Consider the following 21,809-nt stretch of genomic DNA (forward strand, 5'->3'; position numbering starts at 1 on the left):
AACGTGAACGGTCGGTCGTACGATTGGTTGATCTCGGTGGCAAGCACGTTGCTCTAAAGGGAGCAACGTAATGGGATCTCACAAATTCGAAGGGGAAAACTTTTCACTCAACATTGGCGGTACTCTCCCCAGAGGCTGACGGTTAATTCCTTGCTCTGCTGTAATTGTGCCCCATCTATCCATTTAGGAAGACAGCCTTTCTAGGCGTTTTATTTGCGTAGTACTAAAGCCTGTATAGGCACTTGTTTGAAGTGGAGCACAGTTGCGCTCAGTGTATACAACGCCATTGCCATTTACAGCTGTATTTAAAGCTTCGACGGAAATTATGGCGTCAAAAGCAAGTGCGTGTTAGGTACAAAGCCTCCTAAGGCATTAAATCTGATACTGAGATTTAAGCCTGCAGGGATCATTACGGCGATATTATCGTATGAATGATGTTAATGAGAGTTTCAGGTCATAGTGAGCGTAACTCGACGTACTATGTAGTGTTTATTCCACGCACCACAGCCAAGTTTTTTCAGGCCCGCGTTTTATTGTGGATAGAGAGGTTTGAGCTGCATGATTTGTGTCGTTGCAGTGTGTTTAAAAAAGAAAAAAAAAACATTCCGGGCCATCGTCATTCACGTGAAACCTGGGGAGGGGTGAAGTGTGCTGTGTACAAGTGTTTTCTGGCGCCTTGGTGTTTTTGCACACGGAGATGAAACCGTTGGGGGGGGGGGGGGTAGAGGTATACAGCTTCGATGTAAAAGTCTCTTGTCTTTGAAGCACGAAGATCTCTAGCGCGAGGCGTGAACGAAGGCGTAAACGGTGTTTTTTTAGTACGCGTTACGAAGTGTTCCAGCGCGAGGCGTAAACGAGTGTCCCGGTGGTTCTTTTAGTACGCGTTACGTTCTAGCGCGAAACTTAAAAACAAGTTTCCCTGTGTTTTAGTACCGGGACTACATTAGACGACGATTACGACGACTACAGGAGACACCAACAGCCCCAGACCCTAAGGGGCTTCGCTGCTAATAGCAGTAAAAGCGAGCAAGTGATGGAGGGAAGGAAAGGGATGATACAGGAAGGGAGGGAGGGATTACGCAGCCTTTCACAGGACTACGCGTTTTGCTGACTAGTTCAGAATCCCGTGAGCTCAGGTGAACATCGTTTCACATCACTAAATAATGCCTCTTTTGCGGTGCTCATTATTGTTCCTAGCAAATCGGAACTACATTGGCATAAAAACACATAAAGCATAAAGCATAAAAATGAATTTTAACCGAGCCCGGACGACATATCATGCTTGCAGTCAGGATATACCGTTGACTGTATAAGTGAAACTACGTCACAATTCGGTCATCTTCACTGTTCTGTGAAGAACGCCGAGGACATACGGGACACGGTGTTTGCAGAACTCAGGGCAGGACGCATTTTCCTTCGTATCCCGTTCAAGCTGATCCTATTAATGAACACGAATGAGTTCGCCGAATCGCAAAAAATCGCACATTACGGTTAATTACCCCAGAGTAAGGGTCATAATGAAGGAATTTTGTTTTCGCGTCTAAGAATGCGGGTAAAAACACGACCTGCAACTCCCTGCAAGGTTGCAGTCTACCGAGTCTTATATAAAAACCTAATGGGGGAGCTTTACTGCCTAATTACTTCTTCGATGCAGCGCCTGCCGTCTTTCAAGGCTTTCACCTGTCGTTGCATGTTAGCCCTACACCGTCGCGGTTAAAAGGCCTGCGCACGGAACATTAAACGTCACTGCAGTATAGGCACATTCCGCGCTTCCCTTCGATTACTACCTAAAATAATATAGTGTACCTATCAAAGACAGCGATCAAAACGAAGTGCTCAATCTGCCTACTACCATAACGTCTACTATTGCGTGCGTCGGCCTTCTAATCGAGACGGCGCTGGTCAGCCACCCAGGACTTTGATGTATACGTGGAGCGATAAATTCGTGGGCCTGACGTTTCGGTTCTTTTTTTCTTCTATGTGAAGGCGAAAGCGATCACGCAGTCCTGTCTCTTAGCTCAAATTTATTTCCCTGGAAACTTGCCTGTAGTGAATTCCTTTCTTTGCGGGCGGACTTTATTTCTCTTTTTCTATCATTTTTTACGCGGCTATCTGTCCTAATGTGCCTTGTTAATTATTCTGCCTGTCGTGGAGAGGAAGAAAAATGTCTCCTCCTTTTTTAACATTTGATCGTTTCGTGCACTAAACTTTCGCGCGTTTTATCTTGATCTCTAAATTTCCTCGCCGTACTTGAGGCATGTGGCTTGTTGAGCGGTTGCCGTCACAAAGTAGTCGCAAAAAACGAGGGGGACGTCGGGTGGATATCGTTCTCGCTTCTTCGATAAGCGCCCGGAAGTTTTAGCTGGCCATACCACCAAAGTGTAGTGGCTGCCCCAGGACGAATTGCTTTTCTTCCACGTGAATTAGGGGATTACGGATGACTGAAGAAATACTGGTGCTCGGAAAGAAGGCACTATTTAACTTTAGGCTCCGAATACCCTTTTTTGAAGGTTCTCGATTGTTGGCCTGTAGATTGCGAATTAGAAACACAGTCGGTAAGTCGTCTCTTATGTAAATGCCGACTCGCAATTTAGTACCCACTCGGCGCACGTTAAAGATCCCCAGGTGGTCAAAATTAATCCGGAGCCCTCCACTACGGCGCGCCTCATCGCCTACGTTGCGTCGGCGTGTTAAACCCTACAATCAATCAAATTTAGTACCCACCGGGGTGTCTCGGAAGCTAAGCGTTGGAATCAATTTCCCGCGTCTGCTGCTTTTCTGATTGAGGCAAAAGACAAAAAAAAAACGTTTTCGTTAGCAACTTCAGTGCACGTGAAAGATTCCCACGTTGTTAAAACATAGCCTTGCACTAAGATGCAGCTTATAACCCATGCTGGCGTAGCTAGTGTAGCAATTTTAGTCTAAGGAAAAACGTGCCGGCTATGCACGCGTGCTTTTAAAGCGAAAGCTTTCTTATTGGGACCGATGGCGTTTGCCAACAAAATAATGCATTTCCCCATAGACCGGTTGGTCGACCGAAAAGTGCCCGTGAAACCGGGCTTCCATTGTGTCAAAACGGTTACTTGAGAATCGCGAAAAAGAAACGGTTCTAGATAAGACAATGCACAAGTGCAATAGTGCAACCTTTATCTCATAATTACCCCGTGTCGGTATACATTTAGCTCTTTCGTAGATGGGTTTATTCAGTGCGCAAAAAATCTTCGCACGGGTTCGCTCTTCGTTTGCGATTTGGGTCTTTGAGGGTTTGACGATGATTGGCCGCACTTTCAGCGAAGGTTTGGATGCACTTTTGATGTCAGAAAGCTTTCGCGCTTCTCTCAGCTTTCTTTAGTCAGGGACGATATTCATTATGCTGGACTGTGGCGTTTTTTTTTTTTTTTTTTTGGAGGGTTGGAAAAAAGAAAGCGGAAAAGCAAAGAGATGAATTGGGATCTGCCCTGTGCTCAGCTACATTAAAGAGGCAGGGGTTCAGGGAGATATAAGTGTGTGCAAAATAAAGTGTAAAAAGTGACGTCCGCAGGGCGACCTCAACTACTTCTAAAAATAATTCTTAGCGCCCATGAACAGTGTAGGGCTTATTTGATAAAGCATGCTCAAATAAGTCCTGAAGCACTTAATCTTATGTACATCCTATTAGTTGTTAATATGCAAGCATGAATGTCTATTGGGCGAGCGGACGTGTTACCCGGATCCGAGGGGAGCTGGAGCGGCCGCAGCGCCTGCAGTGAGTGGGCGATGCGCCGCGAAAGTGGAGACTACTGCGCCGCTGGGAGAAGCAGCGGTAGATGACGTCCAGCCGACGCATGGCGGCACCCCGCTCCCACCCGTGGCGGTCTTTTTTTTTCGGCGGTGACAGTTCTAATGGAGTGCTCCGTGGCGCTCGTGCTGAAATCCGCGCATGCCCAGGCGTTGCGTAGCCGCGTGCGCCTTTTTTTAACACGAAAGTATTTTATTCCGGGAGACACAAACATTCGAGTGACGTCATATCCGTCACGGAAGTTACGCCAGTAGAACGAAGCAAGCGGCCTGTAAAGGGTGCACCCCTGCACACGGGGTCTTCTTACGGGGAAGCAACCTTTAGAACCAAATAGTACGTTATACTTACGTTGTTTGTTTTCGGGTTTTATATTTTAATACAAAAGTGTTTTATGCCGGGATACACCAAGATTTCACTGACGTCATATCCGTCACGGAAATGACGCCAGTACACCTTTACCGACGCGACCCGCCAGCAGGACGTCGCTTGCCAAGCACACCCTCTAGACAGCCGCCGAACCGCAAATCATGCTCAGCTGCAGATTTCGCTGCACATTTCACTTTCGTGTTTTACGATTCCTATGACAGAGGAGTCAACCACAATTTTTTTTGTTTGATTTTGTCTCTAATGTTAGTGCCGTCTAACCACTAGACGTTCTCCATGTGCCGCTTTGCGCTGACGGCGATGGCGGCTTTTTCGACTAATGAGTCATTTAATGCTCGCGCATTAATTAGTTTGCTTTAGGTGGGGGAGAAGAGAAGGGGTTTGGTGACATTGAACACTGCCACGGACAGAAAATAGCGGAAGCAGGATGTGCTGATGCGTTTGACCAGCCTTCTATCATGCGTTCCTCGGTTGCGTCCTGCCGTGCCCAGCGGCGCCAAGACTTTCATGTCAGAATGGAGAACACCACATAAATGCGGCCTTATTCCAACGGTAGATAACAGCTGCATGCATGCATGCATGGCAACCGCCTCATCGCAGGATCCCCTGTCCTTTCGCGTACACTTTGCGAATGGCGTTCCTCGTGAGTCGTGACCGTTTGTTATGTGGAAAAGAGACTGATTCGATGGTTCTGGCCGTCGTGATCGCGTGTCTTCGAACCGCAGCGAGTCCTCCCGTAGGAATGTGCATGCAGCTAGAGCAGCTCTGTTTATACGACCACGAGGCGACGCACGCGTGCGATCCGATATGTGGTCTTCCCAGCGTTTTATAGTGCCATGAGTTGGGGAATGCATGCTGATGCCGACAAACGCTGCCGCTGCCTGTCGTCTCGCAACGCCCGTGTGCTGCATTCCCGGCACGTCCAGTCAGCGGCGATCTTTACGACTGTGGGCTGAAAGCAGCTATACCTCCGGGTGGGACCGGCCTATGCGGGCGCCCATTTTGGGCCTCGAGTACATGCATCCTTACCGCATGATGCGTCAGCGGTTGTTGTCGTCTGTAGACGGTCATGCTCGCAGAATGTTTGTCGTCTCTTTTCCACTGCTTCCTTCCCACTCCGTAAGTTGGACACATGAGACCTTCAAGTGGCCAATAGGGTAGCTGCGAAGTTAAAAAGTAAAATGGGATGTCCTGAGCATGGAAACTGAACATGCGTATATCACGTCATTTCAGAGTACTGGACATGGTAACGGCTTTTTTTATCCCAGTTTTCTCTATTTGCCCGTGGCGACACACCTATTTGAAGATAATTGTCCCACTGTTTCGCTTTGCGGGCCGCGAATAACCGAAAACTTAGCATCTATGTTGCTAAGGGGGTAAAGGCAGTTATTACTGTGATTGGTCCAATGTGAGCGTTGTCGGCACCGCTATGATGATGACAGCATGTCGCGGCGCAGCGTTAGAAAGGAGTGCGCAGTTTGATACTGGCCTGCGCTGTGATATCGCGCAGTGCGAAAACGCTGTGATTTTACTGCGTAGTGTCACAGCGAAACTAAGTCACGTCGCATGCCTGCTCTCGCCTCTGGGTTACTTTGCCCTACCGACCGCAATGATTTGTCACGGAGTGCCAAGGCATGTCCACGGGTGTTTTAAGGATGTAAACAGGCCCTTAGCAGAATATCGCCATGGTCGGAGCTTTAGCGTAAGTACATCCAACGTGACAGCGAATAGGTCCTTCAGTTATTAAGCCTCATTTAGCATCCCTTGTCGGTGTCTGCCTCAACGACACCCGCGCGGAACTTGTCGTACCCAAAGCCCTTCGTCAAGTCCACCCAGTCCATCGTCAAGAGTTTTGCGCTGCATCCGCAATTTTGTTACTGGACTGTGCTAGCGGTGGCGCAAGTGGCGCAGTCGACAGGGTGGTGTGCTGACTGCGCATGCGCGCCCCTGTTGTGTTCGCAGGTGCACCTGTACTTCTCGTCGCTGCCCGAGGACAAGGTTCCGTACGTGAACAGCGTGGGCGAGAAGTACCGCATCCGGCAGCTCCTGCACCAGCTGCCGCCGCACGACTCCGAGGTGCGCTACTGCAACGGCCTCTGCGAGGAGGAACGCCGCGAACTGCGCCTCTTTTCGGGACAGCGCAAGCGCGAGGCCCTCGGCAGGGGATCCGTCCGGCAGCTACCCGTCAACGCGGCAGCGGCCACCCTGCCACCCTGCGCCTGCCGGAACGTGAGTGGAGTGATCATAGCGGCCCGCCCTGTCTCCTCTCCTTTTCTGGTGTGCCTCGAAAAGGTGATCGGGGTCACCTACCTGCAGGGGGAAGAAATGAGCTCCGTCTTTCCCATGAGCGTGTATTGTGTTTGGCTTCTTTGCACGGATTTGGTAATGTGCAGAGGAGCCAACTTGACAGTGCTAGCATTTCGGAGAAGCCAAAAGGATGTATACGTGTTATTTAGCAGAGCCAGCGTTTCACACCACCGCCAAAAGTTTCGGGATTGTGTTTGGCTTGCCTGCATGGCTCGTTCGATGCGCAGAGAAGCCAACTCAATAGCAGTAGGTCTGCGGAGAAGCCAACGTTTCCCGTCGCCGCCAAGGTTCGGTGGAAAGTAATGATGCACGTGATTTCGTGGCACCCTAGTTTGCGTGCACTGCATCGCCATTAGTCCACGTTTTTGCAATAGGACCTCACTTTCGATGTCAAGCGGGCGAGGTTAGACTGACCTGCATCCTAGTTTTCGAGGCGGCTTATCATGCTTATACAGAGTACCTAAATTTAAGTGCATATGGTGCTCTGGAGGCAAGTTTATTCACGTTGACATTCTACGTGCCTGTAGCCACTTGTAATTGACTGGAGCTATTCTGCTTTGCCTTCGGGTTTTACTGTGCCAAGATTCCTCCTGCTGATATTCGTCACTTGTCAAAACGTCAATGTGGACTAATTCGTAGTGGCGATTGCGAGACATTTTTGATGCACGAAAGAACGTTGTTCTGTCCGCGTTAGAACGGTGGTTTGGGCTAGTTGGTGCATACGAACTGAAATTCAAAACAGCGCAAAAAGACGGGACAAGGAACGACGACACACGGCGCTGCTTCTTTACACGTCTTGATACCCGTCTGTCTGCTTCTTTCTTCCTGTTCTCTCATGTGGTAGAAAAAAATTCTTACTTCGTCACACATCTCTAGTTATAGTTGGTCCTGCTTACTTCAGTTGCGCAGTTAACTCGACTGGTTGTAATTTCTGAGTCCTACCGCAACCACGTAGCGTTCTGTGCATTGCACGTTGGGGGAGAGGGGTTTCATAGACGAGAACAAACTGTCGGTAACGAAACCAAAACATACAAAGCAGGAGCCACATGGGCGCATTGCAAGGTACAAAAAATATCCACGTGACATTCCGCTGAGACGTAATCTGTGCGCCCATCGGCGGGCTCTCGAAATCGCGTATACCGCTGGCCGCCGTGCCAGGGGCCGCGTCATGTCGACGTTTCGTGGGGTCCTGTGTACACTCCTCCTTTTACGATCGCGCCGGGATATCGCACGGGGAGGACGCGGCAGCAACGGCAACAGGGTCGACCTGTGCGTCCCGCCGGCGTTATCGCGCTCTCACCCCGACGGGCTTGCGGCCTGCCATCAATGCATTGCGGAAGCCCCGAATTCATTTGTCTGTTCTGTCGGATTATATATTGCCTGCATGCGGGAGCAGGGCTGACGGGAGGAGAGAGATGGAGGGTGGATGAGGGAAAGGGCGTTAGACGCCAATGTGTCGGGTGTTAGATGATCGCGTGGAGGAAGAGGAGGGGGGTATTTTATAGTTGCCCCGAAAAAGTGGGCCGACAGGCTGGAGGCAGCGTGTGCATAAATGAACAGGGGGTTCGAATCTGGGGTGGTATTAATACCCTGTGCCCAACGCCCTTCGCTTTCACCGCTACGTGAGAAAGTTAAACGAAGGCAACAGGCGAACTGTATGTTTTTCTTTCTTTCTTTTTTTTTTTTTTTTCTGTAGGTTGGACGCTCTGAAAGCGCTCGTTTGGGAAAGGTTTGCTTTCCAGGTTACAGCAGATTGGGGCCACTCGGCTTGAAATGTTGAGCTGATGTACCCATAGATAAATGCTTTGCCGCGTTATTTCTCGTTTTCTTTCTTTCGTGGTGGTTGTGCAGGTTGTTGAAGTCGAAAAAAATTATCAACCTTGCGGCTGAGGTGTAGTGACTGCAGATCCGTCTTTCCTCAGCTGGTTTATCACTGCGCCGACTCTGTCCGATGCCAGCTGGTCTAGTTTCAGACCACCTAAGTAGCGAGATCTTATCCTCTGTAAGTTTTAACGTTTAATGAGCCGAAGGAAACTGGAAAGCTTCAACTGAGGCTTGCGAAATCCACAGCTATCCGTGTATTGAGATCTCCTGGCAGGAATCGTCACTGATGCACACCGACGGCTCCGCGCGCGTACCTCCGGTCCAAGTGTTGTACATCGCATAACCCCGCGCCGCGGGTTGGAACCGTGCGCTCTTATCCTCCCCTCTGCGTCGCCCTGCCACCGTGAGTCATACAATCGCTCGTGGCAGCAGCGGGGTAACCCGCGGCCCGTGAGCGGTCGATAGAACAGCGGGTCCCAGGACGAACGCACACGACGCACGCGGAAAGCGTCCTTTTCAGTCGCGCCATGACGCGTCCCTCGGCGGTTCCACAGTTCTTCCCGCGCTGTCTCCACGACAGACGACGTAGGCTTCATGGCTGGCCATCCCACGAGACGTTTCTTCCCCTCCGTGTGTGCTTCCCGTGACGTACGCACCTGTGCCGACACCCGTTCAACCTCCGTGTCCTCGAGAAGGGGCTTCTACTTAGTGCGGACTGTGTGCGGTGCTAGAAGCCGCGCCTCAGAAAGCGTGACCCTGCTGTCAGCGCCTCGGCCAGACGTGGGCGCAAAGTGAGCCGCGCGTAGGCAGCTTGCGGTGCGGACGCACGAAGCGCTCCGCAAACACGGGTAGGAAGGAGTCCTTTGCCCCTCTCACCCCCTTCCTTGGCTCCTTCCTTCACTTTCGCTTCGTCCGCCTCCTAGAAGGGCGCGGTGCGTGTTCCCACGTATGTGTGCAGAGTGCTGCGGCCGCCACTTGTATAGTCAAACGAAACTTCTTACACTGTTTTCATCGGAGGTGTATATGTTCGTATTTTTTCTTTCGTCGACCCTAAGCGGTTCGGCTTCTTTCCACCCACCCGGTGGTTCAATATTTTCATTTTCCCGGTGTTTGCATGCGTCGCTGCGGAAGTTGACGTTGTTGAAAACGAGGCCGTAATTCGATACGCCTATCCCTTCGTCGAGGTCTAGCCGTCCTTGAAGCCGACAGATGAAAGGAGCCGAGGCACGACTCGATCGTGTCCAATTGAATTGTTTTTGTTTGTTTGCTCCTCCGAGGCTGGCTATTTGTACTGGAGCTCTGATGACTCATGTTAAATCTCTTTGGAAGAAACTGCATAAAATGACCATTCAGCGTTGCTTATCAAAGTTTCTGCGTTACGTGTTTTGATGTTATATCCATCTGGAGTTTTACGAGCCATGCGGGTGTGACAGACGGGCGTCACGATTTTCTCCGCTTTGCACGACCTTTAGCAATCCACGAATTTGTTAGTAAGCGGGGATGTGTTAACCCTGCCTTGTGTCACTAAATTTAATACGTGTTAAATCCGTGCGTTCCAAGCGTATTGAAATTTAATATTTCGGCGTACCTTTTCGTTTCATAAATTTTGGTGCACTCGTTTTTATTGTGATATGAGACGAGAAAAGAAAGTACTATCGCCGTTTGTCGATCGTCGTTCAGTTTCGAAGACTGCTTGAGGAGCGCGGCGTTCGCTTGAAATTCAGCATAGAATGCTCGTGGTTTTCCGGATTAATGACCGAATGAATGTTTTAGTTCTTATCAATATCCTTCTGCAGATCGAACCCCCCTCCCGGTCGGAGTTCTCCGAGAATAACTTAGAATCAGGTCGTGCCAGTCTCTATTTCTTGGAAGGAAGTTTGAATTGTCTCTCGCTGCCTGGCTTCGTTTCTTAAAGTCGGGCTGTTGGCTCGGACATGTGTTGCGTGGAGCTGGTGGACTCCCCAAGCAGGTGTTGAACGGTCAGGTTCTTGTTTGGCAGTTGGCATTTGGCGCTGGAAAACTACAAAAATAAAATGTGCAAGATTGGTTTCGGAGGCTTCACCAATGTTTTCAGCGCTTTGATTGCCTTCCCACCCTCCTCTCTCCGTCTAAATGATCTAAGTTCGTGTCGGTGGGATTTAGTCCTTTGCCGATGAGGCTGGAATTATGGTTAGTCCTTGAAGGAAGCCTCACTGAAGTTCGGCGTGTGACACGGGTGTCGATCATCAGCACATGCTGTGCGTTAGTCACAAAATGGCGATCCACACCTTTGGGAGGATGTGTGTGTGTGTGGAGTAACATAACACTCCTGTCTAAGGAATGAGGAGCGTCTGGCAGAAGAAAGGATGTGTGATGGGAAGAGTACAAAATCATGCACAGGCACTGTGTGCCTAAACGCTAGACTGAGTTAAATCCAATTCCCCTTATCACCTCCTCAGCACACGGCTTGCTTCTGTCACGCGCCCGTGTACAATGTTCAGTCATGGCACGTGCGTGGTAGCGCGCGCAAAGCCCCGTGTTCCCATACCCCTAACAGAGAAAGATCCCGGCGCCATGTCTCTTGCAGTGCGAAGAGCCTTTGTCCGGGGGTGACATGTGCGTGCTGGCCTCTCGGGCGGGCCCCGACTGTGGCTGGCATCCGGGCTGCTTCACGTGCTGCACGTGCGGAGAGCTGCTCGTCGACCTCATCTACTTCTACCGGGAGGGAAAGCTGTACTGCGGCAGACACCACGCCGAGAGCCTCAAGCCGCGCTGCTCCGCCTGCGATGAGGTATGGGCACGCCTTAAAAGGTCTCCTATGCACATGTAGCCACGGGTAGTTTCAACAGCGAAGCTGTTTAGCCAATCGTAATTCTTCGTGTCCGCAGTTAGAAATACCAAGAAATAGCCGAGCGTGCGCACGTGGGCGCGTTCCTCGCTGCAACCGCACGGCAGATAAAAAACCCAAGAAAATGCCGAGCGCTCGTGCGTGCGTGCCTCGCGGCGACCGCCTAGCGTCCCCGCGGCGCACATTTGTCGAGCCAAGCATACCCACTTAGAGAAATTGGTCAAGATTGGCAAAAAATTCCAGCGTTCGCCGTAATCGTGGCAACACTTGCTGGGAACGAGAAAGACACGTCATAGTGTACGCCCTCCAAGGTGATGTCCAATGATTATCACTTCCATAAAAAAGGAAGGAAGCTGACACTTATACCAGCAACAATGGGGTAAAGGTCGTTGCTGCAGTGAAGAAGAAGCAAATCGGTTGCTGGTCATGCGGGGATCACATTCAACGAGACAGCCGACTCTCTAGCAAGGATAGCACTTTCTGGTCCTGTAGTAGACGTCGTAGAGCCGACACCTTTAATAACAGCAGCTAGGTACCGTAGGATGCTGAAACTCCGAAAACAGCAAGAATCGGTTTTACTGTCATTAAGTGAATTTAATCATCTTAAATTCTCATGGAAACCTGAATGGTGCCCTTCACGCAACTTAGAGGTGGTTATCACAGCCTTACGTTGTCGAGTACCCCAGTTAAATAGGTACTTGCACAGGTCTCGTCTGGCGCCAACAGCTCTGTGTAGCTATTGCAACGAAGACGAGTCTGTCGAACATTACCTGTTGACATGCCGACGTTTTTCCCAACTGAGACGTCAGTCCCTGGAGGTGCCGCTTTGCAGTTTGGGGATACCACTAACAGGGCCGGCTATACTATCCTTCGGGGCATCCGAAACGGGGTTTTGCCGCCGGGATGTATGCTCTGCTCTCCTGCGCTACATTGAAAATTCTAAACGATTCTCTTTATGATTGAGATTGGTCATCCTCGCTTTAATTTTCCAGTTTTTTTTTCTTTTCAAAACCAACTGATCTAAATTATCCTTCCTAGGCGTGTCGTGAATTGATAAGAGTACCATTCATTTTTACAATCCTCTGTTGTTTGCCGATCCCCTGATTGGGTATGCGCCATTAATTATCAGGATCAACAACAACAACAACAACAACAACAGCAATCGTGGACATAAGCCGTCGTGATGGTCGTGAAGGTTGAGTACAGCTTCGCTACCTTCAAGTCTTACGCGTCTTCCTCCATTTTTTTCTTTGTTTCCCGCCAACATTCTTGGCATAGTAGAGACTAAGGGTGCACGGACACTGATGACCTGGTCAAACTCTCGTCGCTTATAGATTGGCTTGCGTTGAATGTTTAGGTTTGCCGGAACATTATTCCCAGTGCTTGGCGGTTGTCGATCCGTCGCTCAGTGATATATCTAAAGCGCGAAGACAAAGTCGATCCGTATGCTTTGCAGTCAAGGTCACTCCGCAAGATAGCTTGAATTTGTGTCACAGTTCGTCACCAATGGAGGTCGATGCGAGCAGCATAGCTTTGGCTTACTGCAGAAAAACACTGGTAGCTATAGTCTGTTACATTGTATAGAATTCTGGGACGTATGAATTTGGGGCGCAACCAGATCAGGTCACGGAGGTCATCAGCTTTAATGGTATTGAGGCAGTGAAGGCATCTAGATGGGAGTGCCGCTGAGAGTACGAGTAGTAGCCACGCAACACTCACGTAGCGAGCGAGACGGTTATGGTTAGCGCGGAATGAATGACCTCATCGTCTGTTCCGCAGATAATCTTCGCGGACGAGTGCACGGAGGCGGAGGGCCAGGCGTGGCACATGCGCCACTTCTGCTGCTTCGAGTGCGACCGTCAGCTGGGCGGCCAGCGGTACATCATGCGCGACGGGCGGCCCTACTGCCTGCGCTGCTTCGACACCATGTTCGCCGAGTACTGCGACACGTGCGGCGAGCCCGTGGGCGTGGACCAGGGACAGATGTCGCACGAGGGCCAGCACTGGCACGCCACCGAGGCCTGCTTCCGATGCGCCACCTGCCGGCAGTCGCTGCTCGGAAGGCCCTTCCTGCCCCGGAAGGGACTCATCTACTGCTCCCTACAGTGCAGCAAGGGTGCGCTGCCTTTCCTTTTTTTGCCTGCTTTCCTTCTTCGTGGTTAATGAGTGAGTCCTCTTTTTGGAGGCTTAGGTCTTAAAGTGAGAAGAGCAGCTGTCGAACTGCCTACGAAGCAATAAAGCCGCTGCTTGGGCTGTCGATTCTTGACAACGCAACGGTAACAGCAGCTGCAGCTAAAATACACCCCGTGTAGCTTCTTATAAATGGCGGAAGTCCAGGTACGCTCTGTAGTTGAACTCATCACCAGCCTGGTTGTGTCCACTGCAGGACGAGAGCCTCTCCCAAAGATCTCCAACCACGCCTATCGAGCGGTATATAACGCCTCCGGATACCACGGGAGGCTGTACTAGATAGGTTCAACCATGCTAGGGGAGGCTCCCTAGGACACAAACAGCATGTCCTCACCAGACAAGGATTTAGCAACCCTGGTTGAGTACATTTGCTAAAAACCTGCCAACAATTATACAATCACACTATCGGCCTTCAGGCACTCGGTAGGCGTGGCTGCGAATCTTTCGGTGAGGCGTTCGTCCTGTAGTGGACATAACCAGGTGTAAGGTAAAGATAGCTGAACTACTTGACTCAGTAGTTGAGTACCTTCGATGATGATCAGCAAGTTGTTTGTTTCGAGGATGTGGTGGAGTTCGTGACCCCGTCCGTATCGACAGAGAGGCTGCACTCTAAGTTTGCGTAAAAAAATACAGCTATACACGCTCGCAGCATAGCCGAACAACTCACGAACTTTTGACATGTTGCGATGGAACTCGATAACGTAATTCCCGGCCGCAAAATGCGGCTTTTGATTCTTGTTGCAACGGTAACGTGCAATGTCTTATCCTTTGGTAGGCGACTCCAAGACGTCTTCTCAGAAGAGCAATGGCTCGCCTTCCTCGAGCAAGGTCCTTGTACAAACTACCGCGCCCACGACCACGGCATCGAATTCTCCCAGCCGACACAGCACGATCCGTCAGAGCCCTCTTCTTGTGCGGAAGCAACCGCCGCTCGCTTTCGAAGACCTCGCGGTGGCTGGTTCCCCCGTCCCGCCTCTTCCGACCACCGGCCCACCTCGTGACGGTGAGGACGACCTTTCCTACGTAGAAGACCCGGTCTCCCAAAGGTACTCCGACTCGGCCTCGTCTCAAGGACACTCAGACACCACAGCCACGGTTCGGTCCGACTCGCCGCACTCCGCACATCGTTCCGACACTCCCGACTCTCACGGATCTCAGCACAGTTCGAAGCAGCTACAGCAGCACACGCCACCCAAGGCGCGACCATCTTCGCCAGCGGGAAGCCTCAAAGGTGTGCGGAGCGGCCTGCCCACCATTCCACCGTCCGCCGGTATCCTGAAGAAGTCTACGAGCTTGGTTTCAGAATCGCCGCTCGGACGTATGAAACATTTCCCGGCCTCGCCGTCGCTGACGCCGACGACGATGAGGCAAGGCGGCTTCGCACCGAACTCGCCCGCGAACGTGCGGAGGCTGATGTCTCCAGCCAGCTCCTCCGCTCTTCAAACACCGGGACACCCTTCAGGCTCCCCGTACTCGCTCGGCCTGCCACCGACGCCCCCTAAACCGCTGCTTTCGCCTAACGTGGCCAGGAGCTTCTCAGCATCGTCGTCGCCACACCCTGGCGTTTCAGCGTCGTCATCCATTTACGGCGCTCGTCAAAAGACCGTGCTGTCACAGTCGATGTCGCAGTCTCCCGACAGTCCCAGGTTGCGGCAGAGGTTTCAAGCGACGACGTCGACCGTGTCCGGCTCCCACGTGAGCCTCTCCCAAAGTCCGTGCGGCCGGTACCCGCCAGGAATCACGCCCATGTCACCTATGCCTTCACCAACGCAGATGGTGCGCGGAATCCTAGGACAAGGCGACAGCCCACGCTGCCTGCAGCAGGCTGGCACGCCCGACCACCGGCAATTGTCCTGCCGCCCGCAGACCAGCGCCTCGACTTCACCGGGAGACGTTCTACTCACTCCCACCTGCGGCCGGCGGCGCGAACCGCTCAACGTGTCCGACCTCCGGCTCGGGGCCCTTCTAGCCAGCTCCGAGGTCTTCGTGGAAGTGGTTGAGGAGATCCAGAACGGGCCGTTCAGCAAAACCAGCAGCCATCAACACCGGCTTTCGGGGTCGCATTTCTCCATGCCGGACCTTTCCGTGGGCCACGCCACGTACAGCAGCAGCAGCAGCGGCAGCCAGCATCGCCACCACCACCACCAGCAGCAACAGTCTTCCTCCTTCGACGCGCAGGACAACGATGATGGAGCCTGCTGCAGCCCCGAGTCTCCGGAGGCCGTGGCGGGCAGTGCACCGTCGCCGCATTCCACGACGCCCAAGATGCTCTCGGTGCACTTTGACCCGAGTCTCGGGCAGGCAGAAAGCGACAACGATGCCGCTTCCGGCCGCCGAGGAAGTTCGCGGTCTTCGCGGCGGTCCCGGCGGCACCGGCGGGACGACTCGAGCTCCAGCGACGGATACGAGGACGAGCAACAGGCCACGGCGTCGACGTCGTCGCCGAGGATCACGGTCCACTCGCAGCCCAAGTCGCACCGGATGAGGCGCGGCAAGGACGGTGCCGCCAGGGCCCGCAGTGCGTCTGAGGGCGCGGTGTCATCCAGGAGAGATCGGCCCCAGTGTAGCCGGAGGTTGCCCGTCGAGCCGCCACTTGAATACGACGATGCCTGCAGCACGTGCTCCAGCTCGAGCTCGGACGACTTCCCGTACGAACTGCCCCAGCGGCGCGCCTACGGCGGCGTACGGATATCCTACGTCAGTAGTGACGCCCTGGCTGTGGCAAAACAGCGTACCAGGACTCGCTCTGCGGACAAAAAGAACGCCCCTGACAAAAACTGCATCATTTCCTGAGGCACAAGTTTGTGTCTGTTGTGTGTGTGTGTGTGTGCAAGGCGTGTGTTTGTGCTTTGGTTTTCATCAATTCACTGGGCCAAGTCTGGTTCACGGTCACTGAGAAGCCAAACATCGAAATCACCCGCAGCCCATGTGCATCTCCAGAGGACATGTGTTCAACGCTGTAAGCTGCTCCCCAATGCATTTCAGTGATGTCGGGCAGCAAACAGGGGTTTTATCTAACCTCATAATGCTGACTGCATTTTTATGTACTGTATTTTCACCCTGTCTTCCACCATATTCATCTCCTGAGAACCTCAGGTGTTCCGGAATAGGGCATGTCTGCGAACATTGCTTTCAGAAAGTCACTTCGATTGATATTGATCAGGGATTGTGTGAAAGAAAATGCTGTGTAGAAATCATCTAAACTCATTTTATTCTGTTGAAAAGCGGCTTCTTTATGACTGTGCAGCAGCCGTGTAGAAGCATATGTTTGTGTTCTCCATTTCATCGCAGTATTAAGAGCCATGAACGATCTACAGAACATAAGAAAATGTGCGGGTATTCAACCTATGTCAAATGTTAAATTTCCTTATTTTTGTCGTCTGATGTGTTCAACAAATCTACAGAGAGACTATTTGAATCGTTATGTTGCTCGTGCGTGTGAAACCCCTTCGGCGTGAAGAGACTTGTACCGCTTCGACACGTGTGCCTGTGTGTGGTGTTAGGTCAATGTAAGTAATTGCACCTTCGAACAAAATGATGCACCAAATATACAATATGCAGACTTGTACAGCACATGCCTCGGAACCCTGCAACTCAATGTTCAAAAAGGTGCACGGTAACGCCGTATATTTTAAAGCGCCTCAACTTGCAGTGACTGCTCGATTAAAGTGTTTAAGATCTACGTGGCTTACAGTTCCGGTACCGTCACCCTATAGTTTTTCGACAAGATGGCTGTGCCCGCGCAGTCTCTGTCTCTACAGACACGGCAGAAACTGGGTTCTGTGCGCTTCTGGCGCAGCCATGTAAACGCGGATACATAAGCACACAAAAAAGCAGGGGGTGACTCATGGATTCCCGCCAAAGGAAAACAATCCGCTCATTGCGAAGGCAAGAGCAAAACTGGCCTGCGCTAGCGATGCTCGACCTTAGCGTGGCGCGTATGACTTGCCGAACTGGTATCTGATAGGCGCGCAGTCGGTCCTAGCGAACCGGCGGTCGGCTGCGCTCCCGGAGTGGGCTTTCAGGTGCGACTGTCCGGCGCCGTTTGTATGCGGACAGCGCCCGCCGGGTAAGTTTTAGAAAAAGATCGCATGCATGCAAAACGACCCTGTAAATTCCCCCCAAAACTTTCAAACGCTGTCCGCTTGCTCGCTTCCTTTATTTAGTGAATGCAGCTGTGACTGATGGTTAGATATGTTTGTGCAACCGGTCTGAATGGAAGCTTCCAAAACCCATTCGTGCGAAGTGGGAAGTTCGGATCGTCGGTGTTTGCAACGAGCTGGGGCTCCGTTGCCACTGCCTTCCCCCATCCCCATTTTCCCCTTGCCGTCGCTTTGAAACTAGCGTTTTCATCTTCGCAAATAATGTTGTTGCAAAATGAGGCACAGACAAGTGACAAACGTGTCGGTGGTCTCTCGTCTTCGTCGCCTGTCACGTGGCTATGCAAGGTAATAGAGAGTTTTAGCTAACCGTTTTCGACGGTCCGCTCCGGTATCGGCGGCACGGTCAGCGCGACCGGAGCCAATGCCGTTCGCGGCCAAGCGCGTCACGCATGCGCAATGGCGCTCCCGCTTGCTATCGAAGCGGAGCGGACCGTGAAAAACGGTCAGCTAAAACTCGCTAATATAGAGTTTTAGCTGACCGTTTCTGACGCTCCGCTCCGCTCCGATAGCGAGCGGGAGCACCATTGCGCATGCGTGGCGCGCTAGGGCGCTAGCGGCGATACGGATGGCGATACCGGAGTGGGGCCCCACTCGGCTAGCCGGGCCGCTTACTGTGCCGCAGCTCACGCTATCACGCGGAATTTTAAGATGTCTGCCCCCTGTGAGGCAATAGCGCGCTACGCGAGCTCCGTTTCTTCAGTTGAAACACGAGCTATGAAACCGCGAAAGTGATTCCGAATTGGCATAGGTGCCACACATCTCAACGACGTTTTAGAAGGCAAGTGCAAAACGTCGACCAAAGCGCCATCCCACTTTTATGCACCTCCGAGACAGACAGCCTTGCCTTGGCTATTCGAAAGTTAAACGGCTTATTTTAATCAATATTTAGGATCATTATATCGTGTCAGAGACTAAATTACATAAGAAGGGGGGGAATAAGGCAAGAAACATGGCACTTTGCTTTATTTGTGTGCCTAAAATATCAATTCTTATATTTCCTTTGAATGACGTTTTGGTTTACACGCGCACAGGGCACGCAGTGACACGAATGATTCCCAGCCGAGGAAGATACGGTTACCGGAGCGTCAGCTAAAAGCTAACGCTCCGGTCGCGCTGAGCGGGCCGCCGGCAGCGGAGCGGACCGTTAGAAACGGTCAGCTATAACTCTCTAAAAGCGGAAGGGAGTCGAAAGGGCGTCCGTGTGACTCTGCGAGGAGTAATTTGTCGCAGATTTCGCACCTTCACAACCCCGGCGTATTTGCAACCAAAGAAGACGAGAGTCTGGTAGGGGAGTTTGGTTACTCTATGTTGTGCAGTCGTTAGTGCACAGATGTACCACCAGCAGCCGAAAAATTGCCGCAATGGCCCGCTTTTTAAGTGTAATTCACGCTGTCTATGCAATGCATATTTTGTTACCATTATGGTGCAATAATTCTGGTTTCACTGAACTGAGTGCTGGCCCTAGTGAAAACGCTGAGTGGTGTGTGCTGCTTCGGAGCAAAGCCCGCTTTCACCGAAAATGCCCCGTAAAAGTAAATTTCGTGCAAAAAATATTCTGTTGTTAGGTTTTTTTTAGAGCGTAGGGGCGTTTCATAATGTCCATTTATCCCTAAACCTATATTTTAGAATTAGGGGGGGCGGGGGAAAAAAAGTTTGGTAGGCGTCCGTGCTTTGTCGTCTGCTGAAATTGCCAACAAACCAGCGTTTCTTGTGGTTTCTGCTGAGTCGAGTGGCTATTGTGGTTGTGAGCCGAAAGCTTTTGATCTATCTGTTCCGAGTCATAAATCAGTTTTCGTTTTTACCGAGTGCTACTAAAATGAGTTGCTAGAACTGCATGGTGCAAAAAAGTTACCGGAGCATATATCAAAGAGCACCTAACGTGATAAGGCAGTTAGAGCTACCGAGGACAAGCCTGACGAGGTGGTGTTGCGGTGACGTTTTACGGGGCGATGTAGTCCTTCGCTCGCCTTCAACACAGAAGGCGAGGCGTCAAGGTTTCAGTCGCGTCGTCACGGTCGTCATAAAACGATAACCACGCACGTCATCGTTGTGCGACGGAGAGGGTGGTGTACTGTTCATGCTATGGCATCGCATGCGTTTATCACTTTGCTTCGGAGAAAAAAAAAGGTCGTCGCTGCCTTTCCTGGCATGACTGCGTATGAAAAGCTGCAGCCTTGAAAACCAAAATAAAATAACGTGACGTTTTAGCAGTCAAGTTGGACTCATTGCGGCGTCTGTATTGCAGAAAACGCAAGACCAATATAGCGACCAGTAGCAAAAAACCGTGCCCGCAGCTTCTCCAACACCAAATTGATACAAAGGTCGTCGCAGAGAGTGACAAACGTACAGCTAGTAGCGAGATAGCGCGCACTCGTTGGTCGCCGTTTAACAGCAGATATAAAGACGTCGACCAACTTGTAAGACATCTGCCTACTGCGTGACGTTTGTCGTTCGGCGAGAAGGAAGCACACGAGGCCTTCTTTCTAAACTGATGGCGTTGTCGCTCCTTCTTGGGATTATCTTCTTGTGCGCAATGTTGCCTGCGCCTCATCGCGCATCTCAGCTTCTGCAGCGCAGCGCAATGTCAGTGAAGCGGAGTGGTTGCAGCTGACGAGCAGCTTCCTGTTGAAACAGACTTGCCCTCCACTTTCCTATGTAAAGTTTGAGTGAGGTCTTGCACCGAGCAGTTCAGAATGAAACATGAGCCCTATTATTTCTTCAGTAAGAATGCACGCAAACGGAACGGTCGTGGCTTTGCAAAGGCGGCGGCTGCTTTTTGGTTAGATAAAAGCTGGGGAGGAATGTGCCATTGTGACACCAAAAGGGGCACTTGTGACTGTTCATATAGCGCAGGTGTTAAAACCAATTGGTTTAACTTGAGCATAACTGCATTTTTGTCGTTAATCCTATCGTAGCACCTGATCTACTTTAGGCCACGAGCACCATAACTGAGGCTGCTTATTAAGTTAACCTGAAAGCACCCACAATTCAATCGCTGTCCAGTTCCTCCGCCCACAAATTTAGGGCCCGGTATTACACTTATCCCTGCACGAAATAATAAAACGAAGTAAAATACGTAGCGACAGAACAACCATCGCGACCAGTATATAGTTTTGGTGAATGCCTAAGCTGTTACGCGCAGTTTGCAAACACCACCACTACAATGAAGATTATAAATGATAGTTTGAATATCCGAGTATTATGTTGTTTTTGCCTGTTAAGGGCAGGAAAGCAGCCAATAAAGGAAATTTTTTTTTTTTCTGAACCTCAAATCAAAACTGCCAACCAGCCTTTCAGTAGTTTTTCGAATTTTTTTGTCATCGTGGTTGTGCGCAGATGTACACACCTCTGTACAAAGGTGCGTACACCTGCATCAAGTTGTGTACACCTGTACACGCCTGCAAATGTGTTAAAAGTTTGTACACACCTTTGTACAAAGATGACGTCAGCATATTCTAGTACTGCCGTTGCCAGAACATGTATAAAGGTGTACGTAGGAGGCAAAAAGGTGTTCTGCCTCATTATCCTCAGAGAAATGCAGGTGAAAAGCTTGCAAAAACTTCACAGATATGGGGTGGGGGTGATTTAAAACCCCATAGTACCTCTTCCCTACTCCTCAAGAAAGCAGAGAGATTTTGTTCGAATGGTAAATATTGGTGCAGCGTAGAGTGCGCGAACGATGCTGGCATGCAACGCCACCACAACCCCATTGCCAAAGCATGTGTTATATATTTTGTATAGTGTGTAAATGACGCGTTTCTCGAGCGGAGCACCAAGTTCATCGGCGTTTCCTTGTTCGCGCGTGAGGACAGCGCACATTGGTAATGCGGCAGCGGCGAATGAGCCGCACAAAGTGTGTATGGGTTTTGTCATTGAACTGTAGATACTATATATGGTTTATACAAAGTAATAAACAAAATCATTTCTCCAGCAGTTATGCATTACTTGTGCTTCGTCAGTGCAACTAACCTGTTGAGAATACATAAAAACGCCACGTTATATCGCACCACATGACCGCAAAGCGCCTTGGTGGAAGGCATAGTGTTTCATGGTGGAAGGAGTGATGTAGGCCCCCTACAACACTACGGCCACCTATGCCCCCCCCCCCTTTACTCCCATGGTGGGGTGCTGTTATGACGCCTCCCTAAAAAATAGCAGCTTTATTAGGATATGAATAACACGTTGATCTGCGTAGGAAAAAGAGAGGGAGGGGTTAAGCTTTCATGATTCTGAAAAAGAAATAAAAGAAGGGAATTAAGTGAAACACTTCTCTACCATCAATCACAACAGGTTCATTTCATACACTGCGGTGAGAGAAGTATCCTGCGTGACTGAT

General features: G+C 50.9%; 1 protein-coding gene across 6 annotated transcripts in view; it reads left to right on the plus strand.

Annotated features, from left to right (window-relative positions):
- Positions 1-21,809, plus strand: part of LOC144152880 (uncharacterized) — a 350,752-nt gene extending 328,943 nt beyond the window's left edge. For 4 of the 6 annotated variants that reach the window (XM_077684404.1, XM_077684405.1, XM_077684406.1 and 1 more), the window contains 4 exons: positions 6,125-6,391; positions 10,860-11,063; positions 12,900-13,236; positions 14,086-17,931. In XM_077684404.1, the coding sequence (XP_077540530.1) occupies positions 6,125-6,391; positions 10,860-11,063; positions 12,900-13,236; positions 14,086-16,103 (2,826 nt within the window). In that variant the 3' untranslated portion in view covers positions 16,104-17,931. Of the gene's footprint in view, positions 1-6,124; positions 6,392-10,859; positions 11,064-12,899; positions 13,237-14,085; positions 17,932-21,763 lie in introns of those variants that run through there. The other 2 variants (XR_013319246.1, XR_013319245.1) reach the window with 2 other exon arrangements.

This window comes from Haemaphysalis longicornis, unplaced genomic scaffold, assembly GCF_048455015.1.
Source record: "Haemaphysalis longicornis isolate Haplotype H1 unplaced genomic scaffold, Haemaphysalis longicornis Haplotype H1 scaffold_9, whole genome shotgun sequence".
Taxonomy (NCBI): domain Eukaryota; kingdom Metazoa; phylum Arthropoda; class Arachnida; order Ixodida; family Ixodidae; genus Haemaphysalis; species Haemaphysalis longicornis.